Source organism: Balaenoptera ricei, chromosome 15 (assembly GCF_028023285.1).
Source record: "Balaenoptera ricei isolate mBalRic1 chromosome 15, mBalRic1.hap2, whole genome shotgun sequence".
Classification (NCBI taxonomy): domain Eukaryota; kingdom Metazoa; phylum Chordata; class Mammalia; order Artiodactyla; family Balaenopteridae; genus Balaenoptera; species Balaenoptera ricei.
This window is the reverse complement of record NC_082653.1, coordinates 11,025,710-11,053,529: the sequence shown is the minus strand read 5'-3', so window position 1 is coordinate 11,053,529 and position 27,820 is coordinate 11,025,710. Positions and strand designations below refer to the sequence as shown.

The 27,820-nt window shown below is 50.6% G+C and overlaps 1 protein-coding gene across 4 annotated transcripts in view; it reads right to left on the bottom strand.

The window, feature by feature from the left end:
* Positions 1 to 27,062, bottom strand: part of RIPOR3 (RIPOR family member 3) — a 73,627-nt gene extending 46,565 nt beyond the window's left edge. For 2 of the 4 annotated variants that reach the window (XM_059897148.1, XM_059897150.1), the window contains exon 1: positions 26,711 to 27,062. In XM_059897148.1, coding sequence (XP_059753131.1) covers positions 26,711 to 26,713 — 3 coding nt within the window. In that variant the 5' untranslated portion in view covers positions 26,714 to 27,062. The remainder of the gene's footprint in view (positions 1 to 26,710) is intronic. The other 2 variants (XM_059897151.1, XM_059897149.1) reach the window with 1 other exon arrangement.
* Positions 27,063 to 27,820: the final 758 nt, after the last annotated feature.

Here is a 27,820-nt window from a genome sequence, read left to right as displayed (position 1 = left end):
CTAATTAAACGCAACTTGACTGCTGGGGATGTCAGTCAAATCCACAATGAGATGCCACTTCACACCCACTAGGATGGCCGTAATCAAAGAGACAGACGGTAACAACTGTTGGTGAAGATGTGGAGAAACTGGAGCCCTCGGGCACTGCTGTGGGCACGCAGGACAGCGCAGCCGATCAGGAAGATAGCTTGGCAGTTCCCCCAAAAGGTTAAACACAGAGTTTCCATATGACCCAGCAATCCCACTCCCAGATATATTCACAAAGGAATGAAAACATATGTCCACACAAAGCCTGTACACAAATGTCCATAGCAGCATTATTCCTAAGAGCCAAGAAGTGAAAACCACCCAAATGTTCATCAGCTATTGAAGAATAAGAAAAATGTATGAAGGTACACTCATACAATGGGATGTTTTTCACCATATAAAGGAATTGAAGTACCGATATATGTTACAACATGGATGAATCTAGAAAACATGATGCTGAGTGAAAGAAGCCAGACACAAAAGGCCACGTATTATATGATTCCATTTACACAAAGTGTCCAGAACAGGCAAATCCATAGAGACAGAAGCTAGATTAGTGGTGGCTGGGGGTTGGGAGCAGAGGAGAGTGGGCGTGACTGCTCTCACCGGTACGGGATTTCTTTTGGGGGCATTGAAACTGTTCTGGAATTGGATGGTGGCAATAGCTGCACAACTTTGTGAAAAGGCTGAAAACCACTGAACTGTACACTTTAAAAGGGTGTGTTTTATGGTATATGAATTATATCTGAATTTTTTTAAACAGGTTTAAAAAAAAAGTGCTGACAGCAGCTTGCTAAGTGCATGACCTTGCACAGGTGATGTGGCCTGAGCCCGCAGCTCCCCGTCTGTGGAACAGGACTAACCACAGTGTTGCCTTGTGGGTCCGCCGAGATCACATAAGAAAACGCAGGAAAGCAGTGCTCAAAGGACGGAATTTGTGTGAGGAGGAGTCGCAGGTCTAGTATAAAGTTGGGGTGGTCTCCCAAGGGTCTGCTTCCCCCAGCAGCTCTGCTCCCTTATATACTTGCTGCCTGGCTGACTTTCCTCATCTTTGCACCCCCGCTGCCTGGCTTCCCTGTTCCCTCTGCCTGGAACGCCCAGCTTGTCCTCCCTCAGCAGGTCCAGACTTGCCCCTGCCTTCAAGCGTGCCCCCGGCAGCTCCCCCTCTGACCAGCTCTCCCTGACCCATCAGAGCCTTAGGGAACGCCGTCCCCTTCCAGAGGCCCTTAAAGGGAGGTGCTGATCACAGGCTGAGTCACACTGAGAGCTTTCATCTCCTGAGCCAGGCTCTGGGCAACTCGAGGAGAAGGGTCACGTCTGATTTTTTTTTTTTTTTTGGCCGCACCGCGAGGCAGGTGGGATCTTAGTTCCCCGACCAGGGATCGAACCCGTGCCCCCTGCATTGGAAGCGTGGCGTCTTAACCACTGGTCCGCCAGGGATGTCCCACATCTGATTTAAGTGTGTCCCAAATTTCATTCATTATCACCTTCACAATTTCCCCCATATTTGAGTGCCACCTGTATTATAAGTTCCTTAATACTTTTTAAAATCAGCTCACTTTTCAGGGCTTCCCTGGTGGCGCAGTGGTTAAGAATCCGCCTGCCAATGCAGAGAACACAGGTTCGAGCCCTGGTGCGGGAAGATCCCACGTGCCGAGGAGCAACTAAACCCATACGCCACAACTACTGAGCCTGCGCTCTAGAGCCCGTGAGCCACAACTACTGAGCCCTCATGCCATAACTACTGAAGCCCGTGCACCTAGAGCCCGTGCTCCGCAGCAAGAAAATCCACCGCAATGAGAAGCCCGCGCACTGCAAAAGAGTAGCCCCCAGCTCATCGCAACTAGAGGAAGCCCGTGCGCAGCAACGAAGACCCAACACAGCCAAAAATAAATAAATAAATAAAATCAGCTCACTTTTCAAAAGATAGATGAAATTAGAAAGATGCTTCTCATAACTGTAAATGAAGAGCCAGTGTCATTCCCCATCTATAGTAATATAAACAGTAACTGCAAAATGTTCACACTGAACACAAAGCCAAGTTCAAGGGCCAGTAGGCATGCTTGCCTGCTAAGCCTCTGTGCTTTCAAGGGGGAGATTAGTGGGTCTTAGGGAGGCATCAAAGACATATTAACAAGTAGAGACTTTCTCGTTGGCGTAATCGGGACTGAAAGATACTTGAAACAGGACTTGCACGTGATCCGTGAGTCACTGTTATTTAATTTCTGTGCCTCCTGAATCATCTTCCCTCATCTCCCACAAATTGTGACTTAACACCTCCTTTCCTGGCCCCTCATCTAAGTGGGACCACCTCTGCCCCCCTTTCCCCATCCCGGCTTTACTTTTCTCTTTAGCATTTAATACCAACCGATATCCTATATGCTACATTTTCCTTGTCTGTCTGTCACCCCAGCTAGAATGCAAGCTCTAAGAAGCAGTTTCCTGCTAATGGCTCAGCATCCCCAGAAGGTGCCAGGCACCTAGGAGGCTTCAGTAAATACCTGCTGGTTGACTGGATGGGCGGATGGTTGGATGAATCTTGTACGTCCAGCAGCTTTGTACTATCTTACACTAACTTTGTATCAAATCTTACACACGGGAGATGGCCCAATAAACAATTGTTGAGTGAGCAAGTGAATGAATGAATCCATCCATCAATACATTTTTGCCTGGACAGTGAAGTTGTCAGTTTTTAAGATAGCCCAGACTTCTTCATGTGTATATGTTTCCAAAGTCCCCGATTCTAAATTCTTCCTGCAGATTTTCTCCAGGACTAAAGGAATGGAGCCTTTGCCAAGAAAAGTGTTTGAATTCTCAGGCCTCCAGTTTAGATTAAATGTGATGGTTTACCAGGAAAAGAAAGTTGGGGACCCCAAGAAGTTATGGGGGGCTCGAGGAGTGGGGAGAGCATTCCCCAGGGCCAAACCCCTCCTTGCCCCCTTGCCCAGCACCCTGGCACGCTGCCAAGCCGGAGAAGCCAGGCAGACACTCAGGCACACTGCAGTTACTAAGTGATCCTAAGTACATCAAGATGGGTGCGTTGACGCGAGCCACTCGGAGAAGATCTGGAATGAATTGGAGGGTTGTTAAGATCGCCAACTTAAGCCTCTTCTCACAGGAAAAATATTTATTTCACTGAACTCTGCTTTTTGGAAAAGCTGCGCATGTAACAGTCTACATCGATCTAGCAGAGTTTTGGCTACTGCTGGTTTTTGTCTCTTCTTCTGTTGTGTGTGTGTGTGTGTGTGTGTGTGTGTGTGTGTGTGTCCATGATTATTAAGCAATCAGCCAGAAGACACAGCCAGGACACTCTGCTCTACTTTAACCAGAAAAAAAAAAAAGGACACAAACTGAGTTCTTGCCTTGCAAGAGGCAATTGCCTCTCTCCTTCCCTTTTTATCTGATATGCTCTCCCCCAACCCCACTCTGGTTTGCGGGAAAAAAGTACAGACAAGCATGAGGAAGAAAGTAAAACTAGCTCACTCTTACTCTTCCAATGAGCATGATTATCTTTTAGTGCACCGTGTTCTTTCCATTCCTCTTCTACTCTTTGGAGCCGAAGGGCCTGGGTTGGAATCCCAGCTCTGCCTCTTGCTGACTGTGTGACCCTGAGAGTCACGTCACCACTTGGAACCTCTGTTTCCTCATCTGTAAAATGGAGTAATAATAGTACCCACCTCTTTGGGTGTGGGGAGGAGTAAACAAGAAAGTATGTAAAGAACTTAGCAGAGTTTCCAGCACATAGTAAATGCTCAATAAATGATACCTATCCTTACAGGATCAATATATACAATATTTATACCTTCTTTTTCATGAAAGAGTATAGCATGTACATCTTCTCATTTCACTATTCTCATCAGCATTTTTAATGACTACAAAATAGTTCATTGCAGGACTACACCAGCAATATTTTTTTCACTATTCTCTATGAACAGAAATAGAGGATGCTTCCACAATATCACAAAGATTGCTGTGACAAACTTCTCCAGAGTCAAATCTTGGTCTGCAATTGAAGTTCTTTAGGATGAATTCTCAGAAGTGGAATTATTGGGTCAAATGGTATGAACACTTCTGAGAACCTCAATATATCATATTTAGCACTGCAAGTTGTTTCCAGAAAGATTTCCCACGGATGTGGATGACACAATCCATCTCACCATGTCCCAGCTGCACTGAGGATTATTACCTTTTACTTGTTGCTAATTTGACAAGCAAAAATGTCACCTCCTTCTTTAATTGCATTTTTAAACATTTTGCCCACTATTTTTCTAATACTGATTTTATCAGCTACAATATGTTGAATGCTTACTATATGCCACACATGGGCTAAGGGCTCTCCATAAAATATCAATATCTTAATCACACTCTGGATAAGAAGTGGAAGCTGGGGCTTGAACAGATATTTGTACACCTGTGTTCATAGCAGCATTTATTCACAATCACCAAAAGGTGGAAGCAAGCCAAGTGTCCATTGACAGATGAATGGATAAACAAAATGTGGCCTATCCATATAATAGAATATTCTTCAGCTTTAAAAAGGAAAGAAATTCTGACACATGCTACACAATGGATGAACCTTGAAGACATTATGCTGAGTGAAATAAACCAGTCACAAAAGGACAAGTATTGTCCGATTCCACTTACATGAGGTTCCTAAAGTAATCAAATTCATAGAGACAGAAATTAAAATGGTGGTTACCATGGGCTGGCGCAGGGGGAATGAGAAGTTATTGATTAATGGGTACAGAGCTTCAGTTGGGGAAGATGAAACAATTCTGAAGATGAATGGCGGTGATGATTGCACACAACAGTGTGAATGTATGTGATCCCACAGAACCATACACTTAAAAATGATCAAAATGGTAAATTTTGTGTTATATATATTTTACCACACAAAAATATCTTTCTTTTTTAAAATATTTATTTATTTATTTATTTATTTATTTATTTATTTATTTATTTATTTATTATTTTTGGCTGTGTTGGGTCTTTGTTGCTGCGCGTGGGCTTTCTCTGGTTGCGGCGAGCGGGGTCTACTCTCCGTTGTGGTGCGTGGGCTTCTCATTGTCGGGGCTTCTCTTGTTGCGGAGCACGGGCTCTAGGCACGCAGGCCTCAGTAGCTGTGTCACGTGGGCTCAGTAGTTGTGGCTCACGGGCTTAGTTGCTCCGCGGCATGTGGGATCTTCCCGGACCGGGGCTCGAACTCATGTCCCCCTGCATTGGCAGGCGGATTCTTAACCACTGCGCCACCAGGGAAGTCCCACACAAAAATATCTTAATCAATTTTTGTAACATGTTGTAAGGTAGATGCTATTATTACCCTCCCCACTTCTTTAAAAGATGATGAAACTAAGGATCAGATGATGAAACACATTCCCAGAGTCACACCGCTTATGAAGTAGTAAAGACAGGCTTTAGATGCCAGGTCGTGCCCTTAAAGACTGTGTTATCCTGCAAGAATTCTGTAGACACATAATCAGAGGGAAAAATTCAACCAAACTTAAGGTAGCAGGTGGAGTTAGCAGGCACCCAGTGCCAGATGGAGCTGTTGGCCCTCAGGGTGCAGAGTTCAGTTCTAAATTTATTCTCTGACCTTCTTGTGGGTTCTAAATTTGGCCAAACAAGTTCTTCCAGCTTAATCGATGACGTGAGTACATTGTTTTGAAGATCAAACCTTTTTCCTGGTATGAAAGTATAAAATAATGCAGAGTTTGTTTGAAGAAGCAGCCCAGTTGCCTGTCAACAGCCAGCTGAGGATAATCCTGGGCTTGTTGACGGTGGACACACGTGGTTACTGACAGATTTCTCAGGAACAGTGATTAACACTGTTTCCTGAACCAAGTCTGAAATTCTCCTCCTGAATGAACCAGAAACAGAGCCTCAAGAAAAAGCTTGGGAAAAAGATTCTAACCAGAGCCGATCTTAAAATTTTCTTAAAATTACTAATTAAGAACAAAAGAGGACTCCAGATAATCTTCAGGCCAGGGAGGAATTGCAGAGTCTTTGGAGACTCATGGGACTCAGCCTGTGGGTCCCCACTTCTCTGGGAAGGTATCAGGGTGGTTGACTGGTCCAAGATCCCTTCTCAGACATCTTGCCTCCACCGGGTTGGAACAACCATGTGACCTTTGTGGTCTGGCCACTGGTGACTGAATAAGTGTTGGAAAGTGGACCCAGGAGAGACCATCCACTCACTGGCCAGAAACATACAACTTCTGGTGCTTGGCCTGAAAGGATGCGCCTGGACATCTGATTCCCTCCCTCAGGAATACAAATGAAGAGACATGGAAGGACGTTTCAGTTGGTGCAGATACTTGAGCTGAAGGATCACGGATATTTGGAGTTGGAATGGCCATTCCGGGAGCGCACACACACAGATGTATGTGGAAGAGGGACAGACGCTGTGGCAGTCTGGATCCCTGTGACAATGTTGAGTGGCTGGATCAAACTTCACCTAAAACCTACACTACCACTGGACTTTTCCATACATGGCCCAACAGATCTTTCTTCAAATTAGTTTTGTTAGATTTTCTGGAGTTTGGTGTTTGTTTTGTTTTGTATAATCAAAAGGAACATCTCTGTGACCGTCCAAGTCATCCCCTTCTTACCTAGAATTGTTACAGTAGATTTATGGTCCAGAGAACCCAAACACACCACACCAAAGCAGGTAGAAGCCCTTTGAGACAGTTAGGATTCCAAGCTGTGTCCCTGCATGTCCCTAATGACAAGCTCCCCTTTTTTGGTCTGCAGCACTTGGAGGAGGGGCAAGGAGGCGAGGAGGATTTTGCTACAGGAACACGCTGTCCTCATGACGACCCCTTCTCGGTTTCAGAACCGCTGTTATCACAATCTCTCTGAAGGTCCTGGACAAAGGGTGAAGCCCAGAACTCCTGAGGCTGAAGGGCAGGTCGGGGGCCTGGGAGAGAAGGGGGAGAAATATGTCTTCCGTTTCCCCTGGTCCCTGCAGAATAGCTGTTGTCCACAGTGAGTTTAGCTGACAACGGGGACAAATAGCAGTCACTCAGCAGGCAGTGCCCCAGCGCTCAGGGCGCTCCTGGGGGTGAACCCAGTCTCATCCAGGCAGAGTGGCTCGGCGGTCAGTGGTAGTTTTGGGATGCGAATCTGCATCTAATGGGCTCTAGGAGTGGCACCTTTTCCAAAACGCTGCGGCGAAGCTCTGCTGACTTCGGGCCTTTGGCTGTGGCCACATCTGCCCTCGCATTTCCCTTCCAGCTGGTTCCACAATCAGCAGCCCCTCCAGAGGCTCCGAGGAGCTGACTGCTGATGAGAAAAGGATTCGCTGCAAACTTGACTCTCCCTCCAGCCTCTGCCGGACCCACCGGAGGTGTGGGTGTGTGCAGCCCACCTGGGAGCCTCTGCTTTTGTCATCAATCAGGCTGCCTTGGTTAGGGCCAGACCCCGCTGAGGACGGGGAAAGCCAAAATGTATTAAAAGTAAATTTCCGGGCTTCCCTGGTGGCGCAGTGGTTGAGAATCTGCCTGCCAATGCAGGGGACACGGGTTCGAGCCCTGGTCTGGGAAGATCCCACATGCCGCGGAGCACCTAGGCCTGTGAGCCACAACTACTGAGCCTGCGCGTCTGGAGCCCGTGCTCCGCAACAAGAGAGGCCGCGACAGTGAGAGGCCCGCGCATCGCGATGAAGAGTGGCCCCCGCTTGCCTCAACTAGAGAAAGCCCTCGCACAGAAACGAAGACCCAACACAGCCATAAATAAATAAATAAATAAATAAAAGACTTTCTCTCTATTAAAAAAGAAAAAAAGTAAATTTCCAAAGGAAATAAAGAAGCAATAAGAATTGGCCACATCTGTGAAATCGGGTGCTTTTTAAGCGCCAGGTCCCAGGCCTGGGTTTGAGCTCAGGTGGTGGCCATCATAGGCGCTGCCGTCATCACTGCCGTCCCCCCCCCCCCCCGACCCCGGGGGATCTGTTGTAGGTGGCGAGGCACAGCACCTTCAGGTGTTTCTCCATCCGGGCCCCCCCCCAGCACCCTCTTTTGGATACTCCATCACTGCCCTGCCACGGTTTGGTTCCTATTATTTCCCATGGACCCCCAGGGGAGTTGGCTCAACTGGGACTCCGATACAGATTCAAGTCCTGGCCCCACTTCTCACGGCCGTGCAACTTGGGGGAAGTCAATTCTCCTTCCTGAGCCTCAGTTTTCTCACCTGTACAATGGGGGGCTTGTTCTAGATCCGAAGTTTTCAAACCGACTGCACCTTTCTGTGGGCCACAGGCTTAAATGTCATGACTGGCATTTATTTACATTACTCAGCCTCCCCGGTGACGTTTTCCCAAGGGCACACCTGTGCTTTCTGGGAACGAGCGCGTGCTTCTCTGAGCCCACCAGCACCCTGCACACTGCTGCTGGGGGCAACGGGCCTAATGGCTCTCCAGCGGCTCACACATTCCGTTCTGTTCCTCTTCACCACGTCTGCCAGCCCAGGGCGTGTGGCTCGGTCAGAACCAGGGTCAGGCAGGCCTGACCAGGAGCCCAGCTCTGCCCTCACTCAAGGGTGGCCATGGGCAGCGCGGCGCCCTCTCTCCAAGCCTCTGGTTCAGTGTCTGTTCATAAGGAAAATCTCCACTGCCTCCTCCAGGTTGTCATGTGAATTTGAGTTAAGATAGTGCAGGCAAAGCTCTTAGCTTTGTGAGAGGCACACGGCGAGCCCAATGTCAGTCCACACAAATTACTGAGTAAGTTCACATCCCATACATCACTGTAGGCTCCTTGAGGTCAGGACCTGCCTTCCGTACCTCCCTATGGCCAAATAATCAGCTGGTTGTTTGACACGTATTTTCTTGCTCCGATTGGGTGAGGCTGAGCTGGGAGAATAATAGCTATGTCAGGACTTACTCTCCACTTTCTGGCTTATTAGTCATTTCTCCTTCCCTCTAAGACAACCCTGATCCCCGTCCCCAGGAGGGAATAACTTCAGCATCACCTCCCATTGAGAATGCGTGTCTAGTAGAGCACGTTCCCGGGTTTTATTACATGTAAGGTAGGGCACCAAAAGCCCGTTGAGATCTCTGTGGATGGACAAGTGGTTTGACTGGTGGGTTCCCCACCAATCGTCCCGCCCACCGAGCTGCACTCAGCTCCAGGGGATATTCTCAGCAAGAGCTGGGTCAGTGGCCGAGCTTTCTGGCTTTCCTCTGACCTCAAGTCTATTTCTTTACCACGTGCCGCAGCTGTCTGCAGTGGAAATCTCCACTGAGGGACAGACCTCCACTCAGTGCTCAAAACAGGCAATCCCACAGGAAAGGAGGCTGGCCAGAGTCAGGAGGGTTCGGTCCCTGAGTTCCTGCGTGACGCTGGGCAAATCACAGCCTCAGAGCTTTGGTTTCCTTTTCTCCATCAGCTTAGGAGAGAAATTGCAAATCGTTTCGGCTCCTGTTCTAACACCAGCTGGTGGACACGGGTTGCTTCCAAAGCAATATTAAGACGGAGTCTGAGGCTCCCTGGGAAAGGGTGCTGTGATCCGTTAGCAATGTCTGCCAGGAATTGAAGGAGGGAAGAATAGTATTTTGGTGGCACGCGTATTGGCCTCCCCAACCCAGATGCTTTATAAGGTTCCTCAGAGCTGAGAACAGCTCAGATTCTTAAGATCTCATTGGATCAGACAGAACTTAAGAAGATCTCTCTGTTGATTTGACTTTGCTTCTAAAAGCACCAAAGGTTTCTCATGACGAATGATCCCTTACGACTTTTCAGTGCACACCACTGAGACTCATTCAGACCACCACATCCTTGCAGCCACTGTGACGGGTTCAGCCAAGGAAATCTCCTCCAGGCCAGGTCACTGAAAATCAGCCCTAAGATCCCCCACCCCTACCACCCCACCAGATCCAGCCATACCTGAAGCTACACCTAATCCTAGACTTTTAAATTATGTAAGCCAATACATTCTCTTTTTTGCTTGAGCCAGTATGAACTGGGGTTTTGTCACATGTAACTCAAAGAGTCTTAATGTACAGATTCTTCTTTTTCCCAGGCAGACCCCAGAATGGGGACCAAAGTGGGTTTAGCTAACATGACAGTGGGAACAGCTGAGGGTTTGTTTTTGTTTTTTCTCTTTGATCCAGTCAAGACAAGAGGCCTAGAATGCAGACACAGGACACCAATTTCTTCAGATGGAGGTGCCTGGAAGACCCTTCCTGAGGGGTTTCTGTGATAAGAGGACATCTGCTTTGGATAAGTAGAGTCAAAAAGGAGGCAATTGTCTGGAACATATCCTTTTATTCCCCCCAAAGTTTTCAGGACTGCTGTCTCCTTAGCTTCCTGGGACACTGAGTCTAGCTTGGTTGAATTTGTTTTAAAACATCGGCATAAATCATACATACCCTTGGGAGGGAACATTAACCATCAACCAGCAAAGTTAATGTCCCTCCACCCCCCTCTCCTCCAGTTAAATGGACTGGAATCTCCACCCCATCCCCAGAGGGCCCTTCCCTGCCTTGTCCTAGAACATTTCAAAATTGGGTTTCTGCTTTAAGTTCTTGACATATCCTCCCTGCAGCTCGGCTCACTGGCCTGGCTCCCTCAGGCATTTCTGGAGTCCACCTCTTGAAGTTTTTTTCTGGGGCAAATTCTTTTCTCCCCCACCCCGCCCCCTATCCAGAGACCTGACGGGCACAGCAGCGGTGGGAGGATAGCGAAGGCTTTGGAGCCAGACAGACCTGGGGACAAATCCTAGCATGCCACATTCTCACTGTGTCATCACGGACAAGTTGCTTAACCTCTCTGAGTCTCAGTTTTCCTTTCTGTAAAATGGGGATAATAATACTACTCACTGTGTCTGTCTCTGAGAATTCGATGTTATAATGTTTGCCCAATGACTGACATAGTAAATGGCAGAGTATTAGTATTTATATCCTTCTCATTTAGATTGGCTTAGGTGGGGGCAGGAAGGAAGGAGGATGGAGAAGAGAGAAAGAGGAGAGTGTTTGGGAGCCCTCAGAACTTCCGCATCATTCTACCCTGGGTGGTCCTGACCTGCTCTCCCCGGCCGCCCTAGTTTCAGCATCCCAGGTCACCCCCTGGAGAACTGTCGGCTCTACCCTTTCAGAGGTGACAGACTGACTTCTTAGCTCCCAGGTAGGGAGACTGAGGCTGGGCCTCTGCCAGGCCGCAGAGTCTGTTGACAGAACTGAAGCTGTGACATGGTGGCTCTGACCACCCAGTCTCTGGCGCTTTGTCACAGCAGCCCTGAATGGGCTCAGACAGTCATTACACACCCGTATTGCTGTGTGTTTCTCCTTCAGCAAATTTATCACAACTGTGACTGATTAAGTGTGTGATCATTTCCGTAACAGGTAATAATTTGAAAAATATTACTGCACTTTAGTTTCTGCCTTTGTGGGGAAACAGCCCTTCCCCTCCTGGTCCTCAGATATCCATCTGTACAGAGGAATAATGAGCAGGACCATGGCTAGACTCAGTTCCTCATAATCTAAATAGATTTTGCCACGAGACAGTAGCCTTAAAAGCCTCCACTGTGAGAAAACATTTTTTTCAAGTCCCTTAGCTCCCAATGAGCATAGCAAAGGCATAGCAATTTCCCAGATCACTGAGAAAGTAGAGAAGGTCTCCCTTCCCCTGTGACCCCGGGCTTGCTAACTATGGCCGAAGGAGAGTACACAGAGGAAGCAAGGACCCCTCTGCCCCTCTCAGCTTCAGCCCAGAGAGGACAGGAGATGGAGGAGGCCAATGCTGAAAAGCACGGACTTAAGGGCCCCTGGGTCCACATCCCAGCTCTGCCACTTACTAGCTCTGTGACCATGAGCAAGTCATTTCACTTCTCTGGGCCTCAGTCTCCTCGTCTGTAAAATGGGACTAAGAGTACTTCCTCACAGAGTTGTTGTATTAAATGAGCTCACGTGTGAAGTGCTTAAAACAGACTCCAGTGTGTAATAGGCACCCTGCGTGTCAGCTGCTTCTATTTATTGGTGTTTTTATACAAGCAGGGTCAGCTCCAAAGGCAGGGGTTTGTGCTGATCCTCTGGAGGCTCAAGGAATAAGCTGCACTGACACCACCGCCCACCAGCTAGGGATGGGGAACCCAGAGATGCAGCAGGTTGAAGAGAAAGAAGCCCCGTGGTCCACTTTCCCCGGCTACACGGGGTCCCCCCACAGCCAGGATGGGGCTCAACACGTCCCTACTCAAGTGGGGGACATGCTGTTGGGGGAGGGGCTGAGTGACCGCAGCAGAGGGAGGCGGTGGACAGCCTGGGCAGGGGGCCAGATGAAGTGGTGATGGGAGGTCTGAGCCAAGGTATAGACAAGCCAGCCAGGCAGGGCTCCAGGCCCAGAGCATGAGTTCTTCCAGCCGCCAGCTTTAGCCACAGATGCCAGAAAGGCAAGCAGTGATCCAGGCATCAGACGTGGCTGGAGACCCCGTCTCCTCCCCTCCATGGGGAGCCTCGTCGTCAGTATCCCTCCCAGACACACAGACTCAGATGTCACTTAGAGAGGGGGCTGAGGGGGGAGCAGAAGGGAATCTGAGACTGAGCATTACCTAAAGGCCTGAAGTCCTGGATCAGATTAAATCTACCAGATTAGACTAAATCTAGCATTTTTCCTCGTTGCCCTAGAACTGGGGTTTGTGAGAAATCTCAGATCAGTTACAGGAAATAAAGACAGTCTTCTCTGCATACACATGTGACAGTGTGAGGAAATGTGCAGTCACCCAATGTCAGTCCCCAGGATGGACACTCCTGTGGGTGGGAACCACAGCTATCCTGTCCAGCACTGTGTCTGAAACGTAGTACATGCTCAGGAAATGTCCACTGAATATGTGAATGGCGACTCGATTCTGACTCGGAGTGGTAACAGACAGGTGGCCAATCTCTAGGACTGGGGAAGAAAGAACTCTTTTCTCAGCTTCCTTTGGGGGGCAGAGGGACAGGGGGGCAGGCTTTGGAGTCAGACCTAACTGGGTTCAAACTCTGGCTTGGCCCTGGTGGTGGGCAGCTTCCAAAGCAGCCCCCAGCCACCCACCCCTGCTGGCGGCCACCCTGGCCCCTTAAGTATGAGTTGGCCCAGTGACGAGCTTCTAATGAGTGGATATGGCAGAAGTGATGGGGTGGATGTCATCTCCAAGATGAGGTTATAAAAGACAGTGACTCAACTACACACACACACACACACACACACACACACACACACACACACTTTGACAGAGCAAGCTGACGTGCTGGAGAGGCCCACGTGGCTAGGAACTGAGGCCCTCCCACCAACAGCCGTGGAGAAACTGCATCCTGCCTCCACCGCTGAGAATATTTGGAAATGGATCCTGCCCCAGTTGGACCTTGAGGTGACTGGAGCCCCCTGACCCCTTGACTGCATCCCGTGAGAGGCCCTGAAGCAGAGGATCCAGCCGAGCCAGGCCTGGACCCGCAACCTGCAGAAGCTTTGAGATTATAAACACGGGCTCTTTTAAGCCGTTAAGTTTTGGGATCATGTGTTACGCAGCTATAGATAACTAATACAGCCCCTCGTTACCTCTGTGCCCGGGAACCAATTACTCACACTTTATGTGCTCCCTCATCTAAAAATGTGCATAATGATAACTGCTATATAACTGCTAGTATAATTGCTCCTATAACCTCCTCACCTTATAGCTTCATTGTGAGGACTAAGAAAATGGATGAACGAATGAATGAGTGGGACCCCTGGCTGAGCATTGAAAAGATCACAGAATCGGGGAATGAAGCCCAAGGGTAGGTCGGAATGAAGCTGTGAAGAGCCCTCACTGAGCAGCTGTCACAAGGTCAGTGCCCCGCTGTCCCACCGGGAAAGGTCCTCCACCGCAGAGAAGCTTTACCTCCAGCCTCACTTTGCCGACCAGGGCCCCCTGGGGCTCCAGAGGACTGTGCTCACAGCTGCCTACCGCCGGGGCGCCCAGCATCCTGTGGCCTCCCCCATACCCTGATGCTGGGTTCTGCTGTCCCTTCTTCATGGATTACGTTCCCCAAGGGGCTGCTGTTGCCCAAAAGCCGGCCAGGCTTGGCGCCGTGGAGATAAACAAGCCGAGAGCCACGGCATCTGAGAGCTCCAGAAACTGGCCTTTGTGGGAAAGCTGCAGCCAGCTGGCACAAGTGTCACGGCCTGGCCGTGGCCCCCGAGCAGTCAGACCTGGTGGTGACAGGACGAAGGGGAAGGGGTCAGGCCTTAGCCTTCACATGGCAACAGATGCCTGACTCCGGATTGGGAGAACAGACTTTGAGGCCAGATGCAGCTCACAGGGCCCGGGAGCCTCCGTGACTACGATGTCCAGCGCTCCTCACCCCAGGCCTACGTGATCCCCGCCCCTGAGCTGGATCCGCCGTGCGGCCCAGCCCAGCCCCCCGGCCCCAGCCCAGGCTGACTGCCCACAGAGACGCGTGTCCGTCCCTTCCTCTCATCCAGGGTTGGAGCCCCCTGAGCAGAGGACCACAGGGGCCACATGGCCGTTGTCTGTCCTGCCGTCGCTCCGAAGACGGGAATGTGAGTCAGACCTCTGATGTCCACAGGCGTGGAGACAGGCCGGCAGCCCGTGGGCGACTCAGCTGTGGCAGGTAGTGGTTTGGGGGTAACCCCAGCCCTCCTCCTGGGTCCAGCTGATCCCACAGCTTCTTGGATGCTGGGCACATGGGCCGCCCAAGCCGGGTGACGACCACTTCGGTACTGGGCTCCCAGTTGCCCCGAGGAAGCAGAAGGCTCCTGCCCAGTGGGCAGCGGGTGAGCTAGGAGCCGGGCCCTGGAGCCACAGCCGGAAGCCGGCGCGCTGCTAGCCTCGGCTCTTCTCCATACGCGGCCAGCCCCCCACCGGATCGCGGTCCTGACAACAACGGTTGGCGTTAATAAGAACTTGCTCTATGCCGTTAGCTCAGGACGTCCCCGCAAGCCCCCAAGGGAGGTCTGTTACAATCCCTATCTTACATTCTGACCATTCCAATCAGAGGGTGAGGTGGGTTAAATCAAACCCAACTCCGAAAAATCATGGCCTACTCATCATTCGCCCACATAGGGCTGTCTAAGGGGGCTGGACGCAGGGGAATAGGATTGGGACCCAGGTAGTCTGGCTTTGAGACAGTGCTCTCTGCCATGTGTCTGTCCAGCCCCTACCTACTCGCCAGGCCCATCAACCGCCCACACAAAGTGCTGCGGACTGGCTTTGTCCTTCGGGGACCCCTGGCCTCCCCAGGGGTCTCCAATCCACTCACTCTCTCCACTCTGACAGAGCAACTATTTCCTGGCCCCAAAGCCCCAGTTGTTGGAAATTACAAGTTTTCTTTCCTGACTCCTAATTGCACACGTCTCCCATTAGCCAAAGCAAGTTCTTTCCACGGCGGCGTCATAAAAAGTGAACTGCGGAGTGTCATCTGGCCGCGCACTCATTCGTCTCTGTCGGAGCCCCATCCCGGCCCCACCAGGCCCTACTCTCCCCTCGCCGATGCCACCATCAAAGAAACAGCCCCACCAATGCTGCAAGGCCGTGGCCGGGCCTGGCCCGAGAAGTCGGGGCTCGTCGACCTGCCAGAGTGAATCACTTTGCGAGCATTTAATGGCATTGTCTTGAAGATGAATAAATCACACCTTAATGGACCATTTTTCAATTTGTAGCCCTCAGTCAAGACTCCTAAAATGTCCCCAGATGTGAGGAATGACGTGGCACGCCAGCTTCCTACCCGCAGGAGACCCGGGCACCGGCAACCCGAGGCAGAGCACAACCTCAGTTTCCCACGATAAAGACAAGATTCCTCCCCTGTCCCTTTACAGCCTCTCTGCAGGTGGGATGTTTCTGGAGAGAGGTGCGGGCCGGGAGCAAGCCTATCTCAGATACTGGGATCCTGGGAAGGAAAGTATGGCAACCCCAAGCTCTCAGGGTGGGATTGGAGCATCTCGAAATCTTGCCAGCTTTGGAGTCAGAAAGAAAAGGCTCTGAAGCCCAGCTTTGCTATTTGCCAACTGTGTGACCTAGGGCAAGTCAGTTCACCTATCTGGGCCTCAGAGATAATCACAGGACCACTTCACACAGCTTCAGAGAGGGCCAAATGAGAGAAGGAATAAAAGAAGCTCAAGAGAAATACCCGGCACGCGGTGTGTACTGCTTAAATAGGTGGTGAAGGGAGTGTCAATAATGGCGAATATTTATTAGGTGGTGTCGTAAGTTGAATGGTGTCCCCCCAAAATTCATGTCTACCCAGAGACCTAGAACGTGACCTTATCTGGAAATAGTCTTTGCAGATGTAATTAGTTATGATGAGGTCGTACTGGATTATGGTGGCCCTAAATCCAATGACTGGTGTCCTTATAAGAGGAGAGGACACACGGAAGAGGGCCAGGTGAGGGCAGTGAACACCTGCTCATTCATTTGTTCTCTCGTTCGGGGCAGGTCCAACAGCACGCTGGGCGCGGACCCGGGGCTGCCAGCATCCACGGTGCAGGGAGCCCCCTGACCCTTCAGACACTCTGGAAGAATTCCTAAGGTCATCCCTGGATTTGCCCTCCCTGGATTTTCTACAGTCGCCCTGCAGTCGGGTACAGAGGAGGGGGAGAAACCCAGGCAAAACCACGCTTCCGATCCAATCCAGCAGCAAACATCCCTCACCCTGGGTCAGGAGTGTTTGTCCATCGGGAAACAAGAACAGTTCATCTGAGTTTCTTCACCCTTTGTCCCAAGAGGCAAAAATGTCAGAAATGTGCAAGAGCTCTGGCCACAGAGGGACACTGTATCTCGCCCCCGCGGTCCATTTCCTGCACGGGGCTGAGGGTCAGGGTGAGGACCACTGCCCTGAGGGTCAGGAGAAGTGGATCGGCCCCTGCTGTGCCGCGGGCCGGCTGTGGGGCGCAGGGTGAGACTCTCCCATCTCTGGGCCCCAGTTTTCTTATCTGTAAAATGGGGGTGTTGACGCCTGATCCAGCATCGCATGGAGTTAAGTGCCAGCGGATGGCATAACCGCAGGTCAGGTCATATTGGGTGGTTTTCCTCTATTCTCTCTAAGGGGGTCAACAACATGAGAAATGGGGTCTTCCGTCAGTGCCTCCCTCAGGCCCTACTTTATAACCAGCGGACTTGGCCCTGTCAGTCAATGCATGTGATTCACTAAGTACCCAGTGCATGCACGGCACTGTGCTGGTTTCTGGGAGGATATTTACGACTGTTAACACCAAAGATTAACAATATCAGCAGTAGCCAGCATTTATTGAGCATTTGCTAGATCCAAAGCATTATGTGCTTTGCCTCATTTAATTCCGAAAACAAACCTACTAGATAGGAATCGTCAGGACCCCCATTTCTGAAAGAAGACTCAGTCCAGAGGGAGGACGACTTGCCCAAGCCCACACAGTTAGGTTGGACTCCGTTTATCCTCGATTTCAGACCAGATGCTGTGGCCTGCAAGTACCCATGGCCCAGTGGGCGAGGTGAGCCTGGACCCTCCCATAGAGGCGACATTCCTAACCTGAGCTTGTGTTTCTCGTGCCCGACACAGGGTCAAACATTCCACCAATGTTGCATCGCTGAGACCTCCCAAGACCTTCCTGAGGAGTTGTTACCATTATTGTTATTACCCGGTTCAGACAGATGAGGACACGGAGGCCCTGGGGGTTACATGGGTGGAGAGCTAAGAAGTCAGGACCAAAATCCAGCCTTCCTGACTCCTCCTGTGCCTGCAAAATGGAGCCGGACACCATGGTACTAAATCCATGCAGAGACAGCCAAGAGTATTGGAACAGAGATCCCAGGGGCCTTCCTGGAGGAAGAGGATCGCAAAAGATGGGCTGAACCTGCATGGCACAGATTTCCTCTGTCCAGGCCAGCTCAGGCATTTGCCAGAAACTTGGGGACCAGATGGCCTCACTCCTCTGAGGGACTCAGAAGGAATCTGTCCCACCTGGCTCGGGAGGGCCTGACCCTGCCCTGCCCCACAGGCCGGTCTGCATGCCAGGCCGGGGCTGGCCCATGGCCCACACATCGCTCCTCATTCTGCAGGCCCCAGGGAGGAAAGTCCAGAGCCAAGGTTATCGTGGGGTTCACATACCCCGGGGAGGGGTGGATACACAAAGCTACAGGTCATTCAACGCAGCATGACTTGCAATCACAAAAGACTGGAACCGATGTCACGTCTATCAACAGGGGACTGGGTTAAGATACTTTGGTACAATCACATATGACTCAAGCGTCAGAGGAGATCCTGAGTCCATAATAAAAACTGACGTTTAGGAAGGACTTTACATGTGGTCAGGGTCTCTTCCAAGTGTATCCACTCATTTGGTCCTTACAGCAATCTCAGGAGGGGCCATGACCATCACTTTAAAATGAGGAAAGTGAGGCACAAAAAGCTCAAGTCCCTCGTCCACGGCTCGTGGCTACGAACAGCGGAGCTGCGATTTGGTGCGGGCAACAGAGGCTGGCTGGGGACCAGCCTGCCACATGGTCTCCCAGCTTCTCTGTCTTGACAAGAGCCCTGGCGCTCTTGGAACCCGGGAAGGAAGAGAGGCACGCAGACACCCTTCAGCGCTCCCTGCCCTGTGCCAGCCTGGGGAGCAGGTGCAATTAGAAGAGGCTTGACTGAGGCGTCCTCGTCTGAAGCGGATTCTGATAACTCAGCCGCTGTGGTAGCCAACTTCTCCTCCAGCCAATTATGGCCAGCGGGGCCCACTGATGATTTTTACAGCCTTTCCTGGAGTCATGACAAGGAAAACTAAATGAGCTACAGGACCCCTTTCATCACTAACAGCCGGGTATCACGGTCGGGGGCAGAGGAAGGAAAGAAAAATCACTTTTCTCCCCCACTCTGAGCTAATCAACAGAACTCGAGCCTGGACGGCCAACATGTTGGTGTTGAGAAAAGCTGTTCTCAAGCAGAACTAATTGGCAACAGAAATGGAATCTTCCCCCCCCAAAAAAAAGTATAAACATGCTTTCTCCCTGGGAATTACCCTTCAGAATAGGTATTCCAGACGTGTGTGTGCAATGGCCCAAGCACAGCCGTCAGCTTCACATGGGCGAGGCCAGAGACGGCCTGGGCCGGTCACCACTCATCCCGGTCGGCCCTTCTGGCAATAAGATGGTCGCCAAGGTCAATGGCCAGACCAGTCCAGACTGGAGTGGACGTCTCCACTCCTGTTACCCAGCACCCTCGCCCTTCTCCCAAGAACAGCAGCTGGCTTTGGGGCACCTCAGGCCCTGATTCGCCGACACTGGTTTGGGTGGAATTGATTCCCCCTCAGCTCCAAGGATAAGCCTTGTCAGTTGCTCATGCCAAGGAACGTATTCCAGGGATATTTCAGGAATGGGCATACAAGCTAACAAGATATAGTACGGCGCAAGAAAGGAACACTTCATGAGGCTTCTGGAAAAGAGAGCTCTTGCCACTTTAGAGGTGCAGAGAGGTGAAGTAATTTGCCTAGAGTCACATAGCACAGTGGTAGGGGATCCAGGATTTGAACCCAAGTCTGTAGGACTGAAGAGTTTGCAACACTTAACTGCTAAGCTCTACCAAGAGGGGGAATAAACTCCAGAGGAAGCCAGACAAGCTGGATCCAAACCCAACTCTGTGTGATTCCAGGCAAGTTACTTAACCTCTCTGTTCATCAGTTTCCAGACCTGTAAAGTGGGGCTTATAAGAGCACCTCCACTTGCGGGACCTGAGGGTTGAATGAATTTACAGCAATACATGTAAAGTGTGTGGAAAAGTGCCTGTCTCACGATGAGGATTTACCCTTACTCCCGTCACACTGTTTCCCACATGTGATGAGAGTCAGACTAAATAAAAGCAGGGGAAGGGGAGGAAGGAGAGGTCGATGCTATCAGGTCAAGGTCTTTAATCCCTACCCCACATTTTCCTTCCTATAGCATAGCTGTCAGGCTCGGTTCCCCTCCAGGAGCAGCCATACCACAAAGATGTGGCACATCAGGAATCCACAGCCCGCTCAGGCTTGGGTATTCTGACCTGGAGAGACAGAGTCGATGGCAGCTGGGCCTGTCCACGTGGTGGTGGTCGAGATCCAGGGGAAATTCCACTCATTCAAGTGGCAAAAAAGTAAGACATCTGACGAATGCCACATGGTTGAGGGTGGGTGGGAATCGGTACAGCCACATTGGAAAATAGTTCAGTATATTATTTCATATTCCCTACAACCCAGCAATCCTACTCCTGGGTACACATCTGAGACACACGCCAGCATGAATGTACTAGGACAAGTGCAAGAATGCTCAAAGCAATTATGTTTATAACAGCAAACAGACAAGCGGAAACAACCCAAAGGCCCATAGACTTGGAAAACAAATTCTGGCATACCGCAGAATAGTATACAGCAGTGAAAACGAGTCAACAGCAAGCCGTATGCAGACATAGATGAATTTTAGTGATAAAATGCTTTAAGAACACATAGGTACCACAAGACAACATATATCTTTTTATAAAGTTCAAAAATAAGTAAAAGTAAATAATATATTATTATGGCATAAATATGTGAGTGATCATACTACTTTTTTAAACAAGAGAAATCAGGATGATGAAAACATTCTGGAGATGGATGATGGTGATAGTTGCAAAACATTGCGAGCATACTAAATGCCACAGAATTGTATCCTTGAAAATGGTTAAAATGGTAAATTTTATATTATGGATATCCTACTACAATTTTTTAAAAACCAAGGGAAAGATAAACACAAAATTCAAATAGTAGCTACCACAGTGGGAAGGAGCACATACCTGGTTATAAATAATCGTCACAGCTGTTTGTGGGTTGGGTGGGTAAATGGGGCCATTCAAGTGTCTCTTTCACCTGGGTTGTGATTAATTCAAGTCACCTGAGGTCCATTTTTTAAAGACTTGAGGAAAGCTCTCTGGACCTGGGTTTGGGGACCAGGGATCTAGTGGGTGCCACTGGGCAAGTGAGAAAAGACCTCAGGTCGTTCCCGCTGCTGTCGACCAGGCATCAGCCTATCTGGCATCTGGCGAGTGGGCGCAACCAATGGTCTGGAGGCACCACTTAAGCCCGCCTCCTCATGCCTCCACCTGCAGGGCCTTCCCCTCCCCTCACTCATTCTCCCCTGGGGAGCAAGTTTGGAGGGCGATGCTGGGCTCGCTCCTCAGCGGAGAGCTGCCGGCAGCGCTGGGTGGTGGGAGAGGGATTCAACTCAAGGGACAACACGGTGACAGCCACCTGGCCGAGACAGAATCCGTGTCCCATCACCTGCCTGACTCCTGGGTTTATCCGAACTCAGGTAAGAAAGAGGGGGTTGTTTACCGGGTCCTCCAAGCCCACCTGAGACAGACAAGGGGGGGTGAGTACAGGCGCCACATGAAGAGCCTGGAACCTGGGCCTGGGTTGGTCTGACGGGCACATGTGAGGATGCACGATTCCACAGACTCTCACTGTTTTGCAAAGGAGCGGCCGCTTGGTGAGTTAGCACGGGCTATTAAAATGCGGTATTCATAAATGAAGTGTGGCATGCAGCTAGAGGTTCCCAGGGACCCTCATTCAGTCTGACTGCTTTGTCACCCTTGGCAATGTAGCCAAGCAAATATGCCATAAGTCTTAACTGAGTACCTACTATGGGATACAGCACTGAACAAAACAGGCCAAAAAAAAAAAAAAAAAAATCCTGCCCTCAGAAAACTCACATTCTAGTAGAGGATATTTTGCAAAAGAAAAATAATATATTATTTTTAGATGATGGAAAGAGGTAAGGAGTAAGCCACGTGGAGATCTGGGAATGAATGTCCCAGGCAGAGGGGAAGGCAAGTGCAAAGGTCCTGAGGCAGTACTGAGCCTGGCTCACTTGAGAACAGTGAGTGTGGCGAGGGGCAGGGCAGGGCAGAATCTGGAGATGAGGTCCAGATTCTGCGGGCCCTGGTGGCTATGGTTAGGAGCAGGGAGCCAGGCCTGCGGGGAGGAGGGTGTCCTGAGCAGAGGAGGGGCAGGATCTGACTTCCTTTTAATAAGACCTGCTGGCTGCAGGTGTAGAACCCATCAGAGAGGCAGGAGGAGAAGCAGAGACGTCTGTGAGGAGGCAACCACAACAGTCCAGAGAGGGATGATGGCCGCGGGGACGAGGGTGGCGGCAGTGGAGGTGCCGAGAAGCCATCAGCTTCCGGAGACAGGTTGAGGGTAGAGCCAATAGAATGTCTATTTTACTGAAAAATGGAAGCAGCTGGGCTCTACTCATGTGTTTTGCAGTCAAGAAAGTTTGAGACCTGGTTTGAAAATAGAGATGTGGTTGTCAAAACGGCTCCCTTCTCACAACCTCCTGGGGCTTCTGTTATGCAGGTATTGAAAGGAGTGGTTTAGGTCTTCATGTGCTAACAGGGAAAGACACCCGGGGTGTACTGTCAAGTGAAAAAAGGAAGATGCAGAATAAAATGTAAGAATGACCTCATTTTTGAACATTAAAATTACATATACGAGTGAATGAATGGTCTGGAAGAATAGACAGTGGTTACCTGGAGTGGGACCCACTGAGATTTAAAGTCAAGATTGCCCTTCCTACATGCAAAATAAAAGAATCAAAAAACCCTGGGTTTAGCTCCTTTTGAGATTGCTGTGGGCAGGGCTCGCTTCCTGCCATCCCAGCCTCACTTCTCATAGGCGGCCAGCGTCCCCACCTGGGCCTCCTCCTTGGCTAGGCCTGTAAGAAGGCAGAACAGGGGAATGAGAAATATTTTCCTCTCGTGCTTGCCGGCCTGGGAGACTGGAAAGGGCCCACCTGGCTCCTAGGCTTTCTAAAAATAGAAAGTTGTCTGAACTTTCCAATAGGTTTGGCTTAGCTGTTCCTCCTCCATGTTCCAAGACGCCATTTTGATTAGAGAATCATGTGTTGTGCATGAAAATCAAGGATGGCAGGAGCGAGACCTGAAAAGAGATGAAATTTACAGGGAGATGCCCCTGATGGGACCCGGAAATGCCCTTCGAATGTGGAGGGGCGGGGGGCGGGGCGCGAATGGGGGGCACCGAGGACGCGGGGACCCAGGGCCTTTGTGCTGCCTGAGCTGGGGCCCTGGATGCAGCCGGTGCAAATAACACCTTCTGGCCCTCCCAATCTCTGCATCCATTCCAGCGCTTAGGGCAGGAGAGAGGAGTTTGGCTGTTGGGTTTGTTTGAGGCCAGAGGAGGAAGTTGAGGGATTGTGTCCAAGGCCCAGTGCCTGGAGTTTGAATGCCTTTGGGTGAGAGCTGAGGACGGTCCATGACAAGATTTCTAAGACCCTGGGCACAAGCATATATGCTATGGGGCCAGTGGTGTGTTTGTTAGTAAAGGTTTAACAACCAGCTTTCCAGGGGAAAGTGTATGTGCGTGTATGCACGTGCACACGTGTGTACAGATATAGTCACTTACTCATGCTTGCACACATAAACACATATATACTCAGGTTTACTATAGATTGTATTGATGTAAATGATGTGTAGCACACAACTTACAGATAAACATAAAATGTACAATAGCCCCGCCCTTTTGTAAATTTCATATACTCAGTTGATTCACACAGGACATTTTTGTTGATTTTTGCCCCCAACTCTTGTATCTGTTGTCACCCTATGGTTATAATTGATGAGTGACTGTAGTTCTTTCCAGAATGTTGGCTGATATCTGCCTTTACCTTAAGGACCGAGACAAAAATGATACACCAAAGAGCAGGTCGGAACTTTCCTGGTTTGTCAGCGAAGTGTGCAACCTCCCTGCTTTTTGGTGTTATTCCCACTGTAACAATTAGAGACATGACACACTTTTATGTTTAACCTGCATCATCCTTTTCTCCCTCCCTTTTTTTGTCTAGATCACTTTGTCTGTTGATCTAGACAATCAATAAAACAATAAATCAAGCCCTGAGCTGTACTGTTTGCCAATTCCCGTAGTGTAATTACTCCCACCATGGCCGACTTCGGGCTACCAACTTAAGTCACAAAAAATGGAATTGGGAAGAGATCTGCAATAGTGCACTGTTAGGGGGTGTTCCCACCAGACAGACACACCGGACGTGAATATCCCCAGAAGAACCAGTATCAGTAACATGTAGTTTTAAAAACTGGAAAGTGATGAGTTTTGAGTACTTATGACCTTTGTTTTTTGTTTTTTTTTAATTTATTTATTTTATTTATTTATTTATTTATTTATTTATTATTTGCTATGTTGGTTCTTCGTTGCTGTGCGCGGGCTTCTCATTGTGGTGGCTTCTCTTGTTGTGGAGCATGGGCTCTAGGCACATGGGCTTCAGTAGTTGTGGCACGCAGGCTCAGTAGTTGTGGCGCACGGGCTTAGTTGCTCCGTGGCATGTGGGATCTTCCCGGACCAGGGCTCGAACCCGTGTCCCCTGCATTGGCAGGAGGATTCTTAACCACTGCGCCACCAGGGAAGCCCCACGACCTTTATTTTTAATTAAATTTATTTAATTATAAGTTTATGTAGCTTAATTTTTAATAATGGCTCTGGTTAGCAATGAGTTCACCAAATTCCTGAAAATCTGACAATCGGCTTTCGCAAGCCGGTCCAAGCTGGCTCCAGCACACCACCCGTGCAGGGGCCACACGGCAGAGAGTGTCACAGGCTGGGGAGGAAGTCCTTCCCTCCACCTCTGCCCAGAACCCAGAGCAGCTCAGGCACTAAGCAGTTGGAGTCTGGCCCCACCAGATGGGTGCTGGCAACAGTGACGTTTCTCCCAGTGGCCTTGGGGGCAGAGGCGAGGGACCAGTTTGCAAGCCAACGTGAGACATCCCTTTGGATCTCCCCAGAAAGAACTGGGGGACCCTGGGGATGCTGAGCTTCCAATGACGCGTAGGTGAGGGCTCTGTAAGTGGCAGACATCTGGGTTAAATCACTCTGTGCCAAACCTAAGCTGCGGGACTGAGCTGGGCTTTCAGCATTTCATGGGGCTTTTCTGAAGCTTGCAGGGCCCTAGGACTGTTCTCACTGACAGCAGTCACGGGGCACTGCACGCCAGCAATCACTTCTTCAAGCCCATCTTAATCCCAGACTCCTCCGGCCCCTTCCCTGATGCGCTGGGGGACTCGCAGGGAGATTTTCCTCCTCTTTAAGCTTGTGTCTTACCCACGTTTAGAACATAAGTGCCTTCCAGCCAGAGTCACAGCATTTTAGAGTTGCAAAGAGATTTTAGAGATTTCCTAAAATAATCTCGTCTTATAGATGAGAGAAGGGGAGTGACTTGCTCAAGATTACAAAAATCAAGGGCAGAACTGGGTAGGGTGACCAACTGTCCCAGTTTGCCCGGGACTGAGGGGGTCTCCTGGGACAAGTTGGTCACTCTTGAGCTAGGACCACCAGTCGGGTCTCGACTCAAGCCCAAGGCAGAGGGTCTGGGCCAGTCCCAGAAAGAAAAGGAGTGAGTACAGAGCTGCTGTGGGATGGAATTTTCCAAGGGAAGAGAAAAGAGGAGGCCATATCTGGGTGCTGGGACTTCCAGCTCTACCCAGATGGCTGGCACCCAAGGGATTTCCCACCTGCCACAGCCCTGCTGTGGATTTCCCAGCCCTTGATGTAACATGCCAACTCCTTGTTGCTGCCAGGGAGACACTAGCTGACTTTATCTGCATCTCATCTCTTGGCTGCTGTCACCACAGCTTCAGGGATGTATATGCAAATGGCCTACGATAATATTAATATGTGATTCCCCCCAAGGGAGGCATGTGGAAAGCACTGTATGTGTTTCACAATTCTGTTTCGTCCAGAGGAGCAGTGGGGGCCCAGAATGATTCGAAACAGATTTTTGAAAAGGCAAAATAAAACTGGAACAAAACCTCATAGAGGCATGTGCCACTCTCCCCACCCCCAGCTCTCCCCACCCCTGCCTAATATTAACCCTCTTCTCTCATTCCCCGGGAGGCTCGTACAGCAAGTGGCATCAGGCCCTCTCCATTCAATCCAGGAGCCCCTGCCCATCCCTGGGCTGACATACCCTCTAAATAGTTGCAGGCTGATCAGCCTGCTTGCTGCTTCGTCTGTCCCACTGCTCTGCTTCCTCGTGCACATAACACTCCCCTGACACCCTCTCCTCCTTCACCTCTGCTTCCTGGGATAGTCACAGACTCAGAGAACACAGAAGTCCCAGCTACTCCTGGAGGTGGAGAGCTTCTGAGATCTGATTCTCATCTCTGCCACCCACCAGCTGTGTGACCTTGGGCAAGTCACTTCATTTCCCTGTGCCTCCATTTGCTCAATGTACAATGAGAATAAGAGTAATAATCCCTGTCCTGCCAGGGGCTCATGGGGATTCTCTGAGCTAAAGCTTCAGCAATGCCTGGCACAGTGCCTGGCATGCAGCAGAGCCACAAAGCACGGCAGTCGGAGGGAACTCCCTGGAGTCCAGTGGTTAGGACTCCGCACTTTCACTGAAAGGGCCGGGATTCATTCCCCGGTCAGGGAATTAAGATCCTGCAAGCTGCCCGGCGCTGCTAAAAACAAGGGAAAAACTGTAGTCATAGTAAGAGCCCCTTAAAGATCACCTAGTTCAACCCCTCATTGTAGGGATGGACAAAGGGAGGCCCAGAGAGGGGAAAGAACTTGCCCAAGGCCACACAGCAAGATGCTGCCATCTCATCTCAGCCTCAGCGCTTGGGGAGCTCCAGGTGGGATGTGCGGACGCCCTCCTCACACCCCGACTCCCTCTAAAGTCTGGTCCACGGCAGCTGCATACGAAGCAGTCACTTCGCACTCACCATCGAGCAGGTCTCGACATTCAGGGCCGTGTCACGCCGTCCTCCTGGAAGCAGCCCGGCTTTCTCTATCGCTGAAGCGAGCGTCGGCTCCCATCGGCTGCGGGACTCCGGAGACCAGCCTGTCCGGACTGGCCGCTGGAAGATGGCCTCGGAGGACCCCCTGCCCGCGATCTTCCTCGTGGTGCCGTGGGGACGGCGCGCGGCCGCCAGCCGGGCTCGGATAAAGCAGCCTGGCTCTTATCCGGCCTGTGTCAGGGTGCAGGCGGCCGCGGAGCCGGGGTTCCAGGAAGCCCGCCTGGGGCCCCCCCACGCCGGCCCCGTTCCCCCCGGATGCTGCCTGCCGCTCTGGCCGCGGCCGATTGCCCGTCAGTGTCACTATGAGCTCTGCCAGGGAGAATTCCATGCTGGCCCCCTGCAGGCGGGGCCCCACCCCTTCACGGCCCACCCCCACTCGCATCTTGGCAAGGGGACCGGGGAAGGCAGCTAATTTCAAGTCCGCACGGCGTTTGTGGTCGTGTCCTGAACTCTCCACGATTAATCACGGAGCATCCGATTTCTGCTTTGCCTCAGAGGGGGGTGTGGGGAGGCCTGGAAGTTTCTGTTTACTCATTCTGCACCGGGCTTCGTGCTAATCACAAACAGACGGGACCCAGCCTCCCCCTCCCTCCCCCGCCCTCTTCTCCCTCTTCTTACCTTGCCACTTTCGGGTCCCCCACCTCACTCTTTCTCCTTTCCCTCCTTTCTTCCCTCTTTCCCATCTGTTCCCTGCCTCTGTCCCAGATCCGGTCCTCCTTACAACCCTTCCTCTGGTCCTGGTTCCCCCCAAGCCCTCTCTGCACCTCCCACTTCTCCTGGGATGTAAATTAGCTTGGCCTTTTCCCTTTACATCTTTACAGCTAGTGGTCAGCTTCTTTTACTGCCTCTTTTCTTTCTTTACAACCTAATTATTTCAGGGTTTGCCCCGCCGCCCAACCCCCATTACATGGGTGTGTAGAACTCCTATGAACTTGACGGTGTCTCCCAGTCAAGGGTGGAGCCCAGACACGACGCACTGCTCCTTTGGTCACCTCGGCACATCTCGGCTCTCGGCTTTCGGATTCTGCTCAGGGA